General features: G+C 45.8%; 1 protein-coding gene across 1 annotated transcript in view; it reads left to right on the top strand.

Annotated features, from left to right (window-relative positions):
- The window catches only part of LOC119164867 (uncharacterized), a 45709-nt gene extending 26939 nt beyond the window's left edge, over nucleotides 1-18770 (top strand). Inside the window, exons 5-20 of the mRNA XM_075873147.1 lie at nucleotides 2255-2314; nucleotides 2897-2972; nucleotides 4524-4591; nucleotides 4848-4923; nucleotides 5103-5208; nucleotides 6087-6183; nucleotides 6933-7077; nucleotides 7763-7825; nucleotides 11266-11466; nucleotides 12196-12261; nucleotides 13136-13207; nucleotides 13658-13747; nucleotides 14087-14146; nucleotides 14608-14781; nucleotides 16482-16718; nucleotides 18354-18770. Of these exons, the coding sequence (XP_075729262.1) occupies nucleotides 2255-2314; nucleotides 2897-2972; nucleotides 4524-4591; nucleotides 4848-4923; nucleotides 5103-5208; nucleotides 6087-6183; nucleotides 6933-7077; nucleotides 7763-7825; nucleotides 11266-11466; nucleotides 12196-12261; nucleotides 13136-13207; nucleotides 13658-13747; nucleotides 14087-14146; nucleotides 14608-14781; nucleotides 16482-16703 (1576 nt within the window). The 3' untranslated portion in view covers nucleotides 16704-16718; nucleotides 18354-18770. The remainder of the gene's footprint in view (nucleotides 1-2254; nucleotides 2315-2896; nucleotides 2973-4523; nucleotides 4592-4847; nucleotides 4924-5102; nucleotides 5209-6086; nucleotides 6184-6932; nucleotides 7078-7762; nucleotides 7826-11265; nucleotides 11467-12195; nucleotides 12262-13135; nucleotides 13208-13657; nucleotides 13748-14086; nucleotides 14147-14607; nucleotides 14782-16481; nucleotides 16719-18353) is intronic.
- Nucleotides 18771-18824: the final 54 nt, after the last annotated feature.

Genomic DNA, 18824 nt, shown 5'->3' with positions numbered 1-18824 from the left:
ATAACCGTAGAAACCACATTATTTCTACAGTTGCTACAAGGTACATCTCTGTTCGCGTCTTTTCCCCCCTTCGTCTCGTCATTCTGCTGCGTTGTGTGTCAAGCTCTTCACCAATACTAAATTATCTGAATTATCAACTCGAGGTCGCAGTGATCCACCTTGCCCTAGATGCCTCGCTTGGGTAACGAGAGCGTATGCATTGAGCAAACACTTTTTACACGTGTTTTCCGCACGCCTATCGCATTACACGCCTGCGGTCGGGTGACTTTATCGCTCACACTTTTCCGCCCCACACGTGTTGGGGAAGTTGCTCCGTCACAAGCTTCGGCGTTGAGAACAATCGATGTAGCCTTGTTTACGAAGTGTACACTGCAGAGTTATCTGCCAGAATCAAACATTTGCTTACCTGTCAGAACAAGATATCCCGATGCCTTTTTATCTTTATGGGAAAGTATCGCGAACGCAGGGCTGTTGGCCCCTCAGTATGCACGTGCGTGAGTGCACGTGCGTGCAATGTGCATGCCTATGGCAGAATTAGGGGTTCGCATTGTTTTATCTTATCGCCCTATTCAATGCCCTGAACGCTTACTTTCGTTAGCCACGGCGGATCAGTGGTTTTGGTGCTCGGCTGCCGACCCGAAGGTCACGCATTAGACTCCGGTCGCTGCGGTCGTCGCGAAGTGCAGCGATAGTGTAGTGGTTAGAGCATTCGCCTCGCATGCAAGAGGTCCGTGGTTCAAATCCCGGTACCGCGCAGTTCCCAACCGGATTAAAAAAAAAATCCGCGTGTTGATGGAACTGCATTAAGAGGCCTGGGGTGCGGCCTCACCGGTAACCACCGCCGGGAACGCACTCCCTCACGAGAGAAGGATTGGCCACCCTGGTGCAGTATCTGGCCACTACCTCCCACCTCCCACATGCTGCGGTCGCATTTTGATGGAGGTGAAATGTTACAGGCCCGTGTACTGCACGATGTCGGAGCAGGTTAGGGTACCCCAGGTGGTCCAAACCTCCGGAGCCGTGCACTACAGCTTCCCTCATAATCATATCGTGGTTTTAGGACGTTAAACGCCAGATATTATTAAGGTATCGAATAGACCAATACTGAATTACCAGTGGTCCTGCAGAAAAAGTGGACGTCACAAACGTGCCTATCAGCATTAAAAAGGAGAGCTTAGCCAGTAAGTGAAATATAAGGCAATTGCATATGACGAGAATTGAGACGATACATATAGCGCGAAAACAAAACGATGACACAGAGACAAGGACACGAAAGACACGAATGCTAACTTCCAACTGAGTTTATTGCGCAGACGATAGTTATAGCGCGAGAACAAAACGACGACACAGAGACAAGGACACGAAAGACACGAATGCTAACTTCCAACTGAGTTTATTGCGCAGACGATAGTTATAGCGCGAGAACAAAACGACGACACAGAGACAAGAAGGACACGAAAGACACGAGCGCTAACTTCCAACTGAGTTTATTGCGCAGATGATAGTTATAGCTCGAGAACAAAACGACGACGCAGAGACAAGGACACGAAGACACGAGACACGTAGCGCTCGTGTCTTCGTGTCCTTCTTGTCTCTGTGTCGTCGTTTTGTTCTCGCGCTACAACTATCGTCATGCCATACCAACTAGCCCAAGCTGCCACATTCATTGCGCAGAACACGAAAGTATATAGAGGAGAAAGTAACCATGTGATAAAAACCATATGGCACAAAGAGCAGAACATGAGTAAGATAAAAACAGACAAAAAACAAAAGCACAAAAAACGGCAGAGAAAAATTTACAAGAAAACGAAACAGAAAAGTAAAGAGAATATAATTACTTGCGCGCACCGAAACCTTCGAGGAACCCGAGTTCCTTCTAGGACAGAGCCACGGAGGGCTTGCTAATACAAGGCACCTGTTCGCGTGCCATCTGCGCGGCCTCGACAATGGTTTTTTTCACATGGTAACTGTCTCCTCTATATATTTTCGTGCTCTGCGCGATAAACTCAGTTGGAAGTTAGTGCTCGTGTCTTTCGTGTCCTTCTTGTCTCTGTGTCGTCGTTTTGTATTCGCGCTATAACTATCGTCATGCCATACCAACTAGCCCAAGCTGCCACACTTCTAATTGTGAGTTTAGAGATTAGGGTATACACCGGACAAACATGCGTTCTTGAGTGGTACCGAGAAACCTCGATCTTGTTCTGAAACGCGGTTGCAACACTGCTGAACTTTGCCGTATTTTTTTTTTTTTCAGCGTTGTTCCTTGCGCGATATTTTACCAAGGTGGTGACGATGCTACGACAGAAGACCACGAGTAAGTGCACATTCCAGATCTTGACTGCTTACCTCCATTTCGTACTGTCTCATTATACTTTTTCAGTGTTGACTAAAACGCGAAAGGCTACTTGAACGATTATGATACCGAAGTCTAGAAAAAATACGCTTCGCCATTGAGATTACGCTAACCAAACATCTTTACACCTGGTAGACTTTTATAACAAAGCTAGCCTTTCTATCAGCATCATCACTTTTCGATTAGCTGCGACACTTTCGAAGGTAATCACTGAAGAGTTTAGTCCTACAAACTTTATCTCGGTCTCGAATAACAGACAGCACAGTCGCAGTTTTTTGTCGTGTAAAATTGCAATTTATAAAGATAATGAATCTGAGTCCACAGCAGCCCGGCTCTCTGGGTGGTAAATGCTTTAACGCTGTTACGTGGTTAAATTGTCGAAATTGGCAATATCCTATAGCGAAATAGAACGGCGCGAATTGATCATATGAATCACGAATCTGAAAGGAAACTGAACGGGCACTGAAAATCCGGTGAAAGTACACAGTCGTACTTTTGTGATACTTTGAAACATGATTACATGATCATTGATAACGTTCGCAGAGAGGAAGCCTCCGGCTTCAAGACTGCCCAGCAGAAATTTCTCAAGTCTGTGACGGCACGTCTCACGGTAGCCCAGGTTAGTATAGTAAACTTGTACTGCAATCCTTGTCCTGGTCAGTTGCAATCTATTACGGTTGGTGGCACTGCAGAGGCAGTGTTAGTGTCATTGGGGTTACTGGTTTGTAACACATCTATTGATCCTCATCCATGCGTACCTTTTGGTCCTGATCATGGATGCTTTAGAGATTACGAAAATAGCTTTAAAGCTGGCCACACAAGCGGTTTGCGTACGCAGTATAGGTTAAAGCCACGGTACTGCACATGTGCGAAATCTCCAGCACACGCGTACGAAACCGAAAGCACGGACCGTTCTGGCACTGCGAGCTCTTGCAGTCTTTGTGTGGCTTGCGTTTGGGGACGCCCACCACGTGTGCGCAAGCTCTATGGGCCTGATTGCACACCCAGTACTGAATCTGTCTACTAATTTGGTTGACTCTGAAGATATTGGTTGACTCTGAAGATATTGGTTGACTCTGAAGATATTGGTTGACTCTGAAGATATTGGTTGACTCTGAAGATATTGGTTGACTCTGAAGATTTTGGCTGACTCTGAAGATATTGGCTGACTCTGAAGATATTGGTTGACTCTGAAGAATTTGGTTGACTCTGAAGACTCCGAAGATATTACGAGTCGGGGTCGCTGTACTTGCTGAACTTGTCCACCGCGGTGCTGTAGCGGTACACGGTGCTCAGCTGCTGACGAACATCGCACGTTTGATTCCGGCCGCGGTGGCCGGATTTCGACGGAGGTGAAAGGCCATAAACCCGTGTACTGTGCTATGCGAGCGCGCATTAAGGGATAACTCTGGATGATCGAAATTCCCGGATCCCTTCAACACGGCGTTCGTCGTATACCATAAGTAGATTTTGTTACTTCTAGGAGCATTTTTTTTAATTTTACCTCACGTTCGAGCATATTTGCGAACGGGTCCTCTGAGAGGTGCGATTGTTATGTTATGTCGTACTTTTACAGATACGAGTTATTCAAAATGCGGAAGAGAGAGAGAGAAGCTTGACTCGGTTGGCTACCCTACACTTGGGGGGGAGGGGAGAATAACAGAACGTAAAGAAATAGAAAAGAAGACGAGTAAGAAAGAGAAGCATGAATAGTCAGCTCGAGACTACACAGCACGGTTTCGCACAGTTCTTTCACAAGCGGTCGTATTATGGAAGCCAAGCTCTGTCAGCTGGATTCACGGCCGCTTACAGAAGAGAAGATCCTGGGACCTTGGCCAACGGCTTCCCAAAATATGGAAGATAAACTAAATACTGTACTTGTTGATGCTTGCAACATCATTTCATAGTGTAGAATTGTTTTGTGGAAAAGCTGACTGCTCCTTTGGTACTTCTCTGTAAGTTAGTGCATTTTTTTATTTCCATTGTGTAAGGCTGCAGCTGGTATACGCCCAGCACGATCAAGACTACGTCAGGAGGCAGACCACCTTTATCTCATACCATGATCAACGTCTTTGTATTGACCAAAAAAGTGAAGAAATGAAATGAAAAGCTGTGTCCTTAGCAGTGTTCGCCCCTGCGACTGACCGGTGTCTTCTGTTCTCTTCCGCAGGTCGTTGAAGGGGTGCGGTCAAACGGGGAACTCAACTTCGACTACGTAGCTTTCATCATACTAGCCGGGTGAGCATTGGCGTCCGTGGCGTAACCGATAGAGCGACCGAGGACGAAAGTGTGCAAATCATTTTGATCTTTATTGTGTGCGTCACAGTTTGCTGTAAACGCGCCAAAGTGTGCTTTTGAGGGATCGAAGCTAATCAAGCTGCTTCTCAATAGTTTATGTCAGCTTACCTCATCTTCTGATAAAACAAAAAACACGAAAAATATTGTTCTTTAAAGTGCACGATTCAACTTATTTTCCTTTTATTTTCTGGCGCAGGATGATTGCAGCATTAGGTTTGATGGATAACAGCGTGGTCTCCATCATTGCAGCTATGCTTGTCTCGCCGCTCATGGTAAGTTTCGTTTACACAGATGCTTGAAGGAGACGTCATGCTGACGTCATCATTGTATTTGACTTCACGATGCTTCACAGTGCAGTGAGAAATCGTGCCTCACTTCACTATATATACTCACCTTTCCAGCAGATATGAGGCCAGTTTATGTAAGAGCCACTGATCTGTTCGACGCGCAGGGTCCCATCGCGGCCATCACGTTTGGAATCATCATCAGGGACAAGTCGTTGGTCAAAGTTGGACTTCGTACAGAACTGTGCGGGCTTTGCCTCTGCCTCGTGTTTGGTGAGACATTGACCACAAAAAGGGTCGTGCTTTTTTTTTTTCGCTCGTCCTAAATTTCGAGACTTGGATTGATTCGATGTATCAATAAAAAATGCTACAAACTGGTACGAAGTATAGGCGTCCCAGTGGGCGCTAGGCAGAAAATAAAATAAAGGAAGACGATTGTATAATGCAGGGAATTCATGGGAGAATCTGAATACTTCTGGTAGGCCTGTCATTCGTACGCATATTTTACTTGTAATTCACATTATCGTAGCTGTCGCAGTGGTCTTCGCTGCCGTGGTAAATTCGAACTAATTGGCTGGTTAGACTATTACGGAACAGATTCTTTGTGTTCATATTTTGTTTACCGAGAGGAGAAATCCGGCTTTATCATGACTGCATGCACTTGCGCAGATATATTGCTGCTTACCACTCACGAACCCTAATTCAAGTTTATCAGTTTCACCGTTGTGCGGTATAGACGCCCTAATCTCTCCTTGCTGTGCACACGAAGCGGACATGACTACGGAATTAGCTAACACCACGGCGCCACGGCCGCTGCCTGTATTGATACAGCGCGTGTCATCGTTTGACAAAACCGATAAACTAGACGTTGCGGTATTTAGGCGTAATGTATATGTAGTCATTGAACCTCACTATGTCTTGTTAACCCGACATACCATCTTGCATTTATTCTGCACAGCTCTTCCAAACTCGTAGAGTTCTAGCGTTAGTTTCTGTTCAACATTGCTCTTACGCTATTACCGAAGTTGGGCAAACATAAATTTGCTGTCGCAATAAGTTATTGCACTTAAGTTTGCGAACTTTCATCTCTACAACCTAGAGATAAACGTGCGACTTGAATACCGTGGTAGTAATGACTGGTGATGTCGCAGGGTTCTTTTTCGGTCTCATCATGGCCTACTGGGGAGACATTCAGGGGCCAGGAGGCTGGGGACCCAACACGTGGCCAAACTCTGAGCAGACGGCCAGGTAAGTTGTCCATGCTGAACACGTGTTATTTGACTAACAACACGGGGGACTGTGTTTGATTTCAGAGAAACTTTTACGGCTACATCGAGACTAATCTGTCGCCACTTGAACGGGATAAGATGATTCCAATGACACGTCTTCTAGTTATGCGCCCACCGTACCTTATAACATCGGTATTGGTACCGTGCACATGATTCGTACTGCTAAGCTGACAAAGTTGACCACCTCCTCCTCCCTAACTACCAGAAGGGACTTGGTAACGATTTTGGAAACTCATAACAAAGTTTCTGCTGCAATTGTTCACGCCATGCACGAAGTAAGAACTAGTCATGAGCAAATGACTCAATTGTGAGTAGTGGACAGCACTTTGATATGACATGACTGTAATTTTGTACAATATGGGCTTGCTGATTGATGTAATTGGTTTTATGTTCGAAGGCTGGCCATAGTTTACCAGCACACGTGATAGATAACTGTAGAATAGTATCGGCCAATGGAAATCTTGCAATATACGCTTCAATAATACATGTTTATTCATTGGTAACCAAATTATGCAGATGATCGAACTACCATCAGAATTGCATGACTGCTTCAGCAGCTGTATAGGGTACCGTGTTAGCGTACGAATCAGAATTTTTTTTTCACGTGATCTTTCCTCTTGGTTACTATCATGAGCAGTGTCAAGAACACAATCTTGCCGAAACTGAGTATGACACTTCTAGTGAATGTCTTACGTCGAACAATTTCAGGGGTCAGTGGCGCAGCTTGTGGGTCGGCGCTCTGGTAGCGCTGCCCTCAGGCGCCGGCGTAGCCATGGCTATTCTGGGCGGCAACTCGGCCTGTCTCGTGGGAGTGGCCATCTCTGCTTCGCTGCTGCCTCCTTCCATCAACTGCGTAAGCACGAACCTCTCACTAATAAAAGATCAATACAGTAACTTACAAACTATGCGTCAACACAGGCTCCGCCCCCACAACTGCGGCGCGCCTGCTCGAAAGCCCGTGGTAGCTGAAAGCAACTCTTCGCTGCTAACGTACATAATACCGCGTATCAATAACAATAAAGGATCGCAGTATCCTATTAAAATCCTATGCTTCCCTGAGCAGTGATGTCGGAATCTTTGCTGGATTCGACCAGGAAATTCTGAACTGAAAACCGGCAAAACGTGCACGTATCTGTATGAGAAAATCAACCATCCGCCGTCTACCTACAAAATCCTAATCCTAGAACCGCGGCCTATCTGAAGTACGTGAAAGGCGTGTGACGTCACGAAAATGAGCAAACGTAATTGGATGGGACATCTACGCAAATTCTCTCTTGTTCGAACGGCAGCGGATGTGGGTGGAGCGTGCATTTATTAGTAGATCGTAGCCGACCCTATAGGTTCATGCATTTGAAATCGCTAAGCTTCCACCTATAACACTTCAAAACTGCGTCTGCCGGTTTATAGTGTGTTGACGATGTCATATATTTTTTTTCCCACTAAACATTTCACGCCGCTTCGACGATAGTTGCGCAGTTCGGAGGGACTTCGAATTTCGGTTAAGTTTGTATGCGACTAGGTTTCTGATTTTCTTTCAGGGGTCTTTGTGGGCTCTGTCGCTCATGAAAGTCTTCAAGTCTCTTGGTCAAGATCCTATCAATGTGAGTGCTTTTTTTGTAATTCCTTTGCGTCGCTTACATGCATTTCAAATGTTCTCACGATAATGTACAGGATAGACCATACAAGTTCTATCACGGGATAGCAGACAGGATATATCAGACTAGTGCAAGCGTTTTCGTGCGGGTGCTAGAGAAATAGATTGCTGTGAGGGTGGAAATATAGGAGCGTTAACTATAGAGTAATCCTCCAGTCCTCCAACCCGCGCCAAGTGCGCATGGTTATGCTAACGAGCAGCAACGTAACACGTTTTATTACTATACTTTGTTATATCAATTGCCCAATTCAAAACAACGTAGGAGCCATTTCACGTCGAACTTGATTGGCTACCGAAAAAGCAGTAATCGTCTCGAGCCACATAGACAAGTCTACGATATTTTCGATCGTAATAATTTTATCATACAAAAGTTCGCAGATCAAGAACTAATATTTTCAAACATGTACTGTGTAGGATATACGTCAACGCCATTGTAGCGCTGCTTACCTCGAGGGCGAGGGTTCGATTACTAGCAATGATGGCCGAATTGCGATGGGGGTGGAATGCAAGAGAACGTAGGTGTAGGAGCATGGTGAAGACCCCTATAGAGGGTCGAAATTTTCGGAGCTCTCCTCTACGCTTGCTTCATAACTGTATCGTGGTTTTGCCCCGTGAAACGCCGTGTCGGGTATTTTATTGTTATTGTCGTTGTTGTGATAATTGTAACTTCGTTTTGTTTTGTTGTCGTTAAGGCCGAAGCCCCGCCAGCGCGAACATCGACATAGTGCTTCGGATTGTTTTACTCCTTTTTTATTTATTTCGTTATAGTTATGCTTGTTGGTATTTCTTCAATACTACTACTAACATGTTCATATGATAGTTATCTACGTGTGATAGGATATACATCCATGATGATATGATATCCATGTGTTTTTTTTTCTTTAAGTTTCGAAAATTTCTAATTTTTTATTGTGCAAGATCCTAATTAAGCTCTTCTTGCAGTGTATATTCTCTCGACTTTTCAAACACTGTACTCATTGCCCTGCTTGCGGAATAAATTTTTGCCCTTTTTTCTATTCGCATCACAAAATCAGCCGAATTCGGCAAATAAAGGAACGCGTTATCATGGTGGGGGATCGAGTTTAGAGGACGTACTTCATGGCGGGCTTATGCACATAAAGGCCGATAACAGATGAACCCGTATATGAACTGAAAGTTACTAGGCACCGTCAGTCTTTCAGTGTACAAGAACGTCAAAAGCAAAAGAAACGACATTTTGATCAAGATGTCACTGTCAAGGAATGGCATACGCAATAATTGCAAAAAATACAACTGCGCCAAATGCAAGAGACGGGTCTATTGTTTCTGTGTCTCGACTCTAGCGCAGTGACATTTTTTTTAATTATGTCTAACCATGTAGCCCCCCCCCACCCACCCCAATGAACGTTTCTCGAGTACACACGCAATAACTGTGCCGACGGTAACCTTTAGCGTATACATGACATCCTGGCAGTTCGCGTTTCTATATCGACAGCACAACGCTTGTGCCAGGCCCGATATCGGTATACGTGTCAGCGGAAAGCCTACGTCGTTTTCCGTTGCGCGTACCTTGCGTACGATCCTTGATCTCATTCATGAGGAAGCGGGCTCTGAGAATCACGTGTCTATATGCTCGCGTCAATGAAGCAAGCGGGTTTCTTTCCGCCGCCATGACTCCGGAAATAAGAAAGAAGAATGCCTACGCACGCTATGTTTGAGGACCCTGAATATTCGCCATGTACGGCGCGGGTTCTCGGACTGATTCAACTGGCAAAATAATGATCGCTTCACCTGAGGAGCGACAAAGAACGCACACTATACGCAGCGCACACTATGCACAGAGTTACCAAGGGATAGATTTGTCCGATAGCCGACGGCAACTTTTCATAATTGTAAAGTTGCTAGCCGTGGTGTAGCAGTGTTTAGGGTGCTTGCTCGGCTGCTGACGCAAAGGTCACGGGTTCGATTCCGGCCGTGGTGGTCGAGTTTCGATGGGGGCGAAAAGGTAGATGCCCGTGTAAACTGTGCGATGTTAGTGCACAAGATGGTCCAAATTTCCGGAGCCCTCCACTACGGTCTCTCATAATCATGTGGTGGATTTGCGACGTAAAACTCCGTAAACTACTACAAATATTATACTTGTGAAGTTAGCTTTCCTGCGATGCAGTTAGACCGAGTAATGACAGCTAGTTCCTTTTTGTAAGAAACATGTTCAAGTGCAGTTAGCTTGCGCTCCGATCATGGGCGTGGGCAGAAATTTCTTTGGGTGGGGGAAGGAAGAGGGGGAGATGCGTTTGGTGTGCCACTCCCTGGCTACGCCACTGGCTATATACGGCACGTAAAATGTCCACTCGGCACCCGTATAAACGCGTATAATGGACAGCTCCCAGCAAGTGCAACGAGCTTTTCTTCACTTGAAGCAATTATGTCTCCATTATTCTAAATCTGAACATTAATTTTTAAAACCACTCGATTCTTGGCCAGTCCCCCATAGTGGGTATGTGCCACGGACAATAGGTGAACAACACGGCAGGTGCCATCGCCGGACGAATATGCAGCACAGGGAAGCACAGTCGTGGATTATGAAAAAAGGGTCTATTTATGCATGGCTGCGTTGTTACGGCCTGTCTTTTGTAACCTTGAGGCTTTGCCTCTGTGCAACTGTAAACCATCTAAACGGAAATGCGTTTACGGTCAACGAAATCTTCTGACTATGAGACTGCGTACCACAGCTGCAAAAAGCAGCGCAAGAGCTGCTGCAACTTCTGAAGGCTGCAGGACTGATTGAATATCTGTAAGATCAAGCACATAACTGTCGATCTGCATGCCTGCAGCAACAGTGGACTTTCTTGTATCTCACTTTTTTTTTGCTCTGCCCCAATGTAGTGTAGCCAACATGGCTCAGCCCCGGTTAACTTTTCTGGTTAGTCTCTCATATATTTCTTGCTTTTAAATTGTTTCTGTGAGATTACAAGGGTATATTCTTACTTTATTTGTTTCAACTGCATTTTGCTGTAGCTCTGTCTCCCTGCTATGTACATCACAATCATTCTCAATTCTATATTGTACAAGAGGTCCCCTTGCAGTCTCTGACTATGGGACCTCTTTCTGTATATCATGCACATGTATTCTTCTTCATTTAGCACAATAAAACCTTCTGTTCCGTTCTGTTCTCATACGTCTATTATTATTGGTGGTAAGATTATAAGCTTTCATTAGTATATAGATGGATGAATGGAAGAACTTCATAGCAGTGATGACAGCAAGTACTTGGCACGAAATGATCAAGCACGGCGCTATATCCCGTTATTCAGTGCTTTTTTCAACGCTCTGTGCACAGTGGGAAACATTCTTTGGGAACACCTGTATACATTGAATATCATCACACTCTGTCTTTGGTGTGTGCAGGTGACCGTACCCATTCCGGGCACCGACCAGAACCGCACGGTGGAGACGTACCCGGCCTTCGTGGCGTACCCGGGTTTCCAGGCGTACTACTTCGACAACGCCAACATGCACAAGGAGTGCGCCGTCATGGCCATCAACTCCTTCTGCCTCACTGTCGTCAACATCCTCTGCATTATCATCGCCGGAACGCTGCTGCTCAAGGCAAGTCAGCGGAGTATAGCGTTGTTTAAACTTGTTTGAGCTTTATTAGGAAGCTATAGACTTGTACAGTTCTAAAGTCATTTATAATGTCAGAAGCTTGGCGAAGCTGAAGGGATCTTAAGTATTTTGTTTCCGCATACGAAATTATAATGTCAGAAGCTTGGCGAAGCTGAAGGGATCTTAAGTATTTCGTTTCCGCATACGAAATTCTAGTGTTTAGTGCTGACACTTTTTTACAGACAGCACGAAGAACGCGCACGTGTTTCATGCACCCTTGTTGTGCCAAATTCGGATGGCGTACACTAAGACATTGTTTCTTGTCACTCAAGTTTGGTAAACTGTTTAAAAAAATAAAAGTGCGTTACAAAATTTTGAGACGTTCAGTGCGTCACAGAGACAGTGCGTAAGACCTTGAAATTAACGTCAAACTGCCATGTAGGGGAGTGGGTATACCACAGCGACACGTATGTTTCGCATTCTTTCATTTAGTCGACAACTTATAGCTATAACGACTACATTAAAGTGTGATTTGTCTGGACTGATCTAGGGTTTCTCTTAGACGTCGCTGTGAGCACGCGTGTCTCTTAATTTTGGCGTTGAAGTTGCAAGCTCTCCCGAGTAATTTTGAGATGACTGTGATACGCATTGTGTCGCTTACTGCGGTGTTGCTGAAATTTCTGTCGAAATAGAAATCACATGTATTTTCTTTTGTCTTTTTTGGCTGTTTAGATCAAGGAAATCGCGCCGGAGTCTAGCATGCCACGAACGCAACGCTTCTGGAAGCACGACATCAAGGTCAGTATAACTGCTGTCGCGCACTTCTAGGCATCCTAGTTTTAACGTGTATGTTTGCACCCAAACCATTTCGCCTGAGCTTGTTATGCCCGCCTAAATGCGTTGATGCCGTAGCTTGTTTCAACAATGCGGGGATATTTTTAACAGGGCCAGCGAGAACTATATCCAGTTTTTTTTTGTAAATTTCATAAATTGGTTAGTTTCTTTTGATTTATGCACTGGTTAATGTGCCTGTCTTTCCATATATTGCTTCTTCTTAATATTAATTTTGGACACAATTATATTGGTGTTTACTGTAGAATTAAGGGAAATTGCAAGTCGGCGCAATGTGAAGATCAAAAATCATCCGGCGCGTTTTTCAGGAAGTCTGGCAACTACAATGCGCGATTTTTCACTTTACGGATCTCTTGCTTGAGTGTTCTTTTTGTGTATTTTTATGCCTAAAAATTACTTCTCGTGAGATGGTGTGGCTTGAGATGTCGTGGTTGAGATTGGATTGCGGAATTTTTTAACGCACTGCTTCATTAATGTGCTGCGAATGAGATTATGGAGTCACCTGAAATATGTACATATACCATAGTATGTACATTCGCGTCCATTGTTAAAGCAGGCACCTGCATGCGCATTATGTATCAATTTCTGTTTTACACAAGCATAGTGGCTTTGATTTGCATAAGACTACTAGTTGTTGAGAGTACAGACTCCACAGACTAGTGACGTGCATGAAGTGTGTTACTTTATCCACTTGCTCTTAGAGGGCCAGCAATCTCGCTGTTCACCTGAGTGTTCCCTCTAACAGTGGACCGTACTGTAGATACCGTGCATACACTAACCCGTTGTTGTTACCGTTGCTCTCTCCACTACTTCATCACAGGTTGCACGTGACTACAACAGGACCCTTCACGAGTCCAATGACTTGGGACAGGAATTCCTCCAGGAATGGGCGGTGAGTTGGGCAGGTCGCTCTGTGAAGGGCTGAACTTCGTCGTTTGTTTTGGTGATATGGGTTCGTTATGGCTTTATGGGTTGGTATGGCATCACGTTTGTGGGTTGTTAATGCGTTACGGTTCTGCGAACTTGCATTGCTAGCCATGTTTTCACACTCGTTGCTAATGTGCAGACCCAAACTAGTGGTCTCGCGAAGAGCTGAGCGATGTTGCATGAGAAAATTCATACGCGATTGGCGTTCATGCTGTTTCTTAGCCCCTAAAAACCGAGTTTCAGATTGAAAAGCTTACAAATTCGCTATCGATATTTTTTTCTATTTTCCTGTTTATATTTAGCCATGTGTTATTTCGTCTTTAAACATTTTTTTGTCTGTGATTGTGTAACTTTATTAAGACTGAAGTGCGTACGTGTGCATTGTTTGTAAGGTGTTTAACATGTGAACTCGCAGAAAGTAAGCGGCGTCGATCCCAAGCTGATGTCGTCAAACGACCCGCAGTCACGGCTGGCCCAGCTGCAAACGTTACAGGACATACTTATGGTGGGTGCTCGTGTAAGAAAGACGTGTGCGTTCACGCCTTTCTTTACTTTTACTTTAACTCACACAGTTGTCGCGGTGCTAATAATTTTTTTGTGTTCGTTGATTGCAAAGACCAATGTCCCAATAGGCGTAGCTAATGGCATTCAAATTACTTCTTTAATTACACTGACCAAGCCCGTATTGTCAATGTGGCATAGTTAGATCACTGGGGAAGTATGAAAACAAAGACAATTTTGCATGAAACAAGCTTGACAACTTCTGTGGCTGCATGTTAAGGCGTGTATCATAACTATGCAAATACTAAATGTTCTTTACGATATTGTTTTTTTTTTCTTTCAGGATGCTGAGGATGACGAGGTCTATCAGACGGTCACAAGGCATTTGGCCAACCAACCGGCAGTAAGTAGGCATTTTATAATCGTGGAATAGTAGTTGATTAAGCTCGATCCCGGGTAGAAAGATCAGAGAATGGATAAGAGACCATGCACTTTGTGACACGAGTACCAATACACTAACGAGTGCCAGGTCTGGGTACCTCTCTTCTCATTATGGAGAACGGGTGGTGGCCCGGCAGTTTTAAGCAATGAACCCAATAACTCTCGCATTAGCGGAGGATGTTTCACCTCTTTGCAACCACTGCACTCAAGAAGAGATGTTCAGTTTAGTTCATTAAGGTATTCCACTTAGCTTTTCAGCAGCCCAATCACTGATGGACAAGTGCAGACTTGCACATTACTCGATCGAAAGGGGAAGTTCAGGGGAAGCTCTTCTATTTCGATTGAAAAGTGGTCTACGTCTATGTGTTTCGTGTGTATCTTGTGCCGTAGAAAACGCTGAACGAGGAATGTTGTCCTGCGCAGAGTCTGGCCCGTCGTCTCACGATGCACACCTTGCCGGGCGGTGGCCTTCAGCCCTGTGCCGATCCGGCTGACCCGGAGTCAGGCCTGCGGTGGCGCCGGAACAGCCAGCTTGTGTCCAACATGCTGCACAACTTCGAACGACGCAGCAGCAAGAACCTCGGCGTTTACGCATACGTGAGTACAAGGCCTTGACTCGGGTGAGGCCGCGACATGCCATCCTTGCATGAGACTATTCCTCGGCCATGCCTCTCTGCAGATGTTGCAAGCATCTAACGTGTCCTCTGGCCGCACCCGCATAACGGAGGCCATTCGCATCTGAGCTTGAGGCTCCTGCAAACGTTTTTCTTTTACCGCGCTTTGATACACGGAATCGTTGCAAAGTGACAAAATATTGGCACCCATTTGTGTGGGGCGACTTAGGTTTAGCCGAGAAAGTTCACTTTTTTTTTCGATGTGCATGTGAATGAATACAGACTGCAAGTCAACGGGACTTAATTGAAATAAAAATTTCAGTTTCTTGGATTGTCTATATAAACACCCTTCTCCACTTCACTAGATTTGCTTCGTGCACTTGAAACCCCCGTTTACAATTCCCAAAGGTGATCATTATTTGCGGCCATAGTCATTGCGTAGCCAGGTAGTGGGACACCGGCCCTTTCACCCCCCCCCCTCCAACCCTCCGAAATCGAGGTGGCCCTCCTCCCGAAAAAAATTCTGCTTACGCCCCTGGGCCATACTATAGAACCCAGCAGTGCATGGCAAAAAGGTGTAAATATTTTGGTGATTCTGTTGCCACGCAAATCATGTTGTTGCAGAAACAGTATTTTGACGAGGCGACAGACACAGAAGGAGCTCTTGCCTCGTCAAGCTACTCACTGTAGTAGCTTTTTGTGACAGCTCCTGTCTTTCCTTCCTTCAAAAGGTGAATGAACTCGATTTAATTCGATTATTTTTTCGCGTAGGGCTTAGAGATGAGCATTTACCCATACTAGATTTCAAGACTGCCAGTAAGATGGCGTAGCTTAGCTCCGACATAGTGCTAGCACTCCAGTGCCCATATTTAGTACAAAGAAATTGCACGGTAATCTGTCGCTATCTAGCAGCTGCGTCTTTTAAGATATTAATATTAACATCGTGATCATGCGGGCCTTTCTGGCAAGGCTACGCTATGAAGCTTTCAAAATGATTTGAAAGTAGTCGTCGTTGATCTCTTCCGCTAATCGGTTTCTCCGACGGGACCCTGTCTAATGCGTGTTCGTGCAAGCGTTTGTATATGCGTGTCTATATACACGAAAGCAAAATTAAAGAATTTCGGGGAAGTTCAGACCACTCCGACACCCCCTCCCTTGGCCATGCCCGTATCTTACCAATTTCAACTACTGCATCTGCTTGCACATTCCTAGCGTGGGTTAATGTTGCCCCTTGTGTCCTGTTACTGTGCGCCGTTTCTCTCAAGTTCGACAGCATTAACCCTGTCGATTTGCTCCGTTTTTCCTTAATGTCATAAACAAACAAGACCGAACGCGCACGTTTCAGTCGATGCCTGTTTGCTTAACGATATATAGTCTCGGCTTATTGGTTGGCTGGTGCTGCACCATTGTTTGAAGCTTACGCGCCAAGGTGGTGTAGTGGCCATGGTGCCCGACTTCCGACTCGCAGGTCGCGGGATGAAATCCCGACAGCGGCGGCTGCATTTTCTGAGTAGGCGGAATTGCTAGTAATATGCTAAGGTGGTCGAAATTTCTAGAATCCTCCACTACGCGTCGTCTCTCGTAATCATATATCGTGGTTCTGGGACGTGAAACCCCGAGAATTACCATTATTCATTCAATCAGACTGAGTTGTCATGACTCTCTTGTTTTTCGTTTTCGCAGGACAACCCGAGCCCTGTTCGGGACGCTCTGAGCCCGCCATCTAGTGGGACGCCCGCGCAGCCACACGCGCTCTCCAGGCGCCGGTCGTCGGTGCAGCGCACCAGCTACTGGCCAACGCGTTTTTCGGTGTCGCCAGTTGCCGAACCCAGGCGGCGGGTGTCACGAGCCAGTGTGCGGCCCGCCATATTGCGCGAGGAAGATGACGAGACGTCACGAATCTGAGGTGGATGCAAAAGGGTGAGCGCTTATATTGGTCGAGTTGTTTGGGTGTTATCTACGGGCGGAGCTCGCCTGGCAGTACGACACTGCAAAGCCTCCACCTTGATTGTCGCCGCTTTCGCTGGACGAAGTACTGCTCGGTTAAGCGCAGAATGTGAGTTAGAATTGTTGGTGTTGAACAATGCATCAGTTCCTGCTGACGCGTCAGTACAGGAAGATTTGATTAATATTATTGTGACATGTGAGCGAAATTCCGGAGTGTAGCACGTGGCCTAGAAATTACAATGAATTCTCAGTCAGCTAGAACCCACTCCCTCATCTCTCTGAAATCGACGTCATAACCCCAAATGTCCAACACAACGTTCATGCATCATTGGCTGATTTGAGCATGGTGATCTGCATAGTTACTGCGGCCGCCGCGGGGTGCCGCCACGTCCTCGCTCGTTCACACGTGCACGATCACACTGAAGGTAAGCCGCTCGTTTGAAGGAAGAAAATTCACAGCATTTCTCCGGAATGAATTATGAGTGGGGCGAAGCTCTCCGCTCAGTTATCAGTCTGTCTGTTTGTCCGCCATTCTATCAAGCTCTTATCTATCTAGACTACACGCAACGCGCGCCTCCACGTCATATAGTTATCATTTCACGTGCTGCAACAACAGCGCCATCTAGTGCACATTGTGAGAAATAAGGGGTGGCTACTACAACGGAGGGATTGAGCCGCAGCGTTAGGAGTTTCGCTCCTAAAAATACTCAACTGTGCTGAGAAAGGGAGGTAGCTCCTTGACCCCTTGTCATCCTCAACTCGCACCACTCCTCGTGTATCTGCCAGCGCGTTGGCTAGTACGAAAGGTGAGGCCGGAACACGGCAAATGCCTGTAACTCCACTCGTACTCAGCGTATTCTAGAAATTTTGCTACTGTTGACTCTGGAAGCAACGAACTCCTTCCATAAAACCATCGATGATTGCTTGAAGTGTTACAGGGCCCTTTTAAGGGGACACTAAAGAGAAACTATGATTTGATTTAAGTCGATGAGCCGCACTCTGAGAGCTCTAATGTCACAAGTTTCATTGTCGTAAGTTCAATATTAGCGGGGAAAGTGGGGTTGAAGTTGTATTTTTAAAGTGCGCTCCAAAATCTCCGCGCATGACGTAACATATTTCAAAATGTATTTTTCGTTATTTTGCGACACTGGCTGGATAAAATTCTCCGAAACTTCGTATGATATAGGTCTATGGCTTCCACAGATAACAATGTACTTCATTTCTATTGTCTAGAAGCTAAGTAGCACCCAGTGGACGCCTTCAAATTTTACTACGTCATGGTATTCGGTCCGGAAATCTCGTGGTGGCGTCTGTACTCGCATTACGTTGTCGCGCGTTTGCCCGCTTACCAAGCGTCATGTCGTGGTAAGAGCGGAGTTATGAGGATTGTACTAATACGCGAAAAATCGTTTTGCCCTTTAGGGTCCCTTTATTGTGTCACCATGTCAAGTGTGCCGAAAGCGTTTGTTTCTCAAGTGTTGCAAAGGTGACGAGATTTTTTTTTATTGTGCCCTTGTTCGCCTCTTTACGTTCTTCGTGATGCATCCCTGCCAACTAGCTCAACTTTCTTCAGTTCTAAGCTTCACCTGCTGATCTTTCCATTTACAGGTATTTTAGAAAGAAGAGCACAGCAGCGTATGTTGCTGTGCCGCATGTAAATAGATGGGCAGCAGCGACGGTGAAAGCCTCGCGGTTCTTCTGGATGTCCCTGACTGCGGAGGCTGGCCAGTCGGATGGCCCAGTTGCGTCGAGGAGGCACGTTGGGAAAGTTGCTCGATTCGAAGTGGGGAGCCGCTGGCGGCATGCAACGCACACTTCCACGCTTTAACCAGCTCCGAAATCCTGGCGAGAGCATTTATACTGCGTCACGTGTATACATAGCCAGCCTAGATTCCACCCTTGGCGCCTCTGCGCACAAAACCACCAGTGGAAGGTATCATGCACTCCACTCTTAATGGGAACGCCTTGATTGCAATCTGGTCTGCGAATGCTCATCATGATAGCGACAAAATTGTCTCTCGTGACGAGACCGCACAATACGGTGTGTACAATCCACACATCTTTTAGTCACCCCTTCAG

Source organism: Rhipicephalus microplus, chromosome 9, assembly GCF_043290135.1.
Source record: "Rhipicephalus microplus isolate Deutch F79 chromosome 9, USDA_Rmic, whole genome shotgun sequence".
Classification (NCBI taxonomy): Eukaryota; Metazoa; Arthropoda; class Arachnida; order Ixodida; family Ixodidae; genus Rhipicephalus; species Rhipicephalus microplus.
Note: the sequence above shows the minus strand (reverse complement) of the source record. Positions and strands in the feature narration are given on the sequence as shown.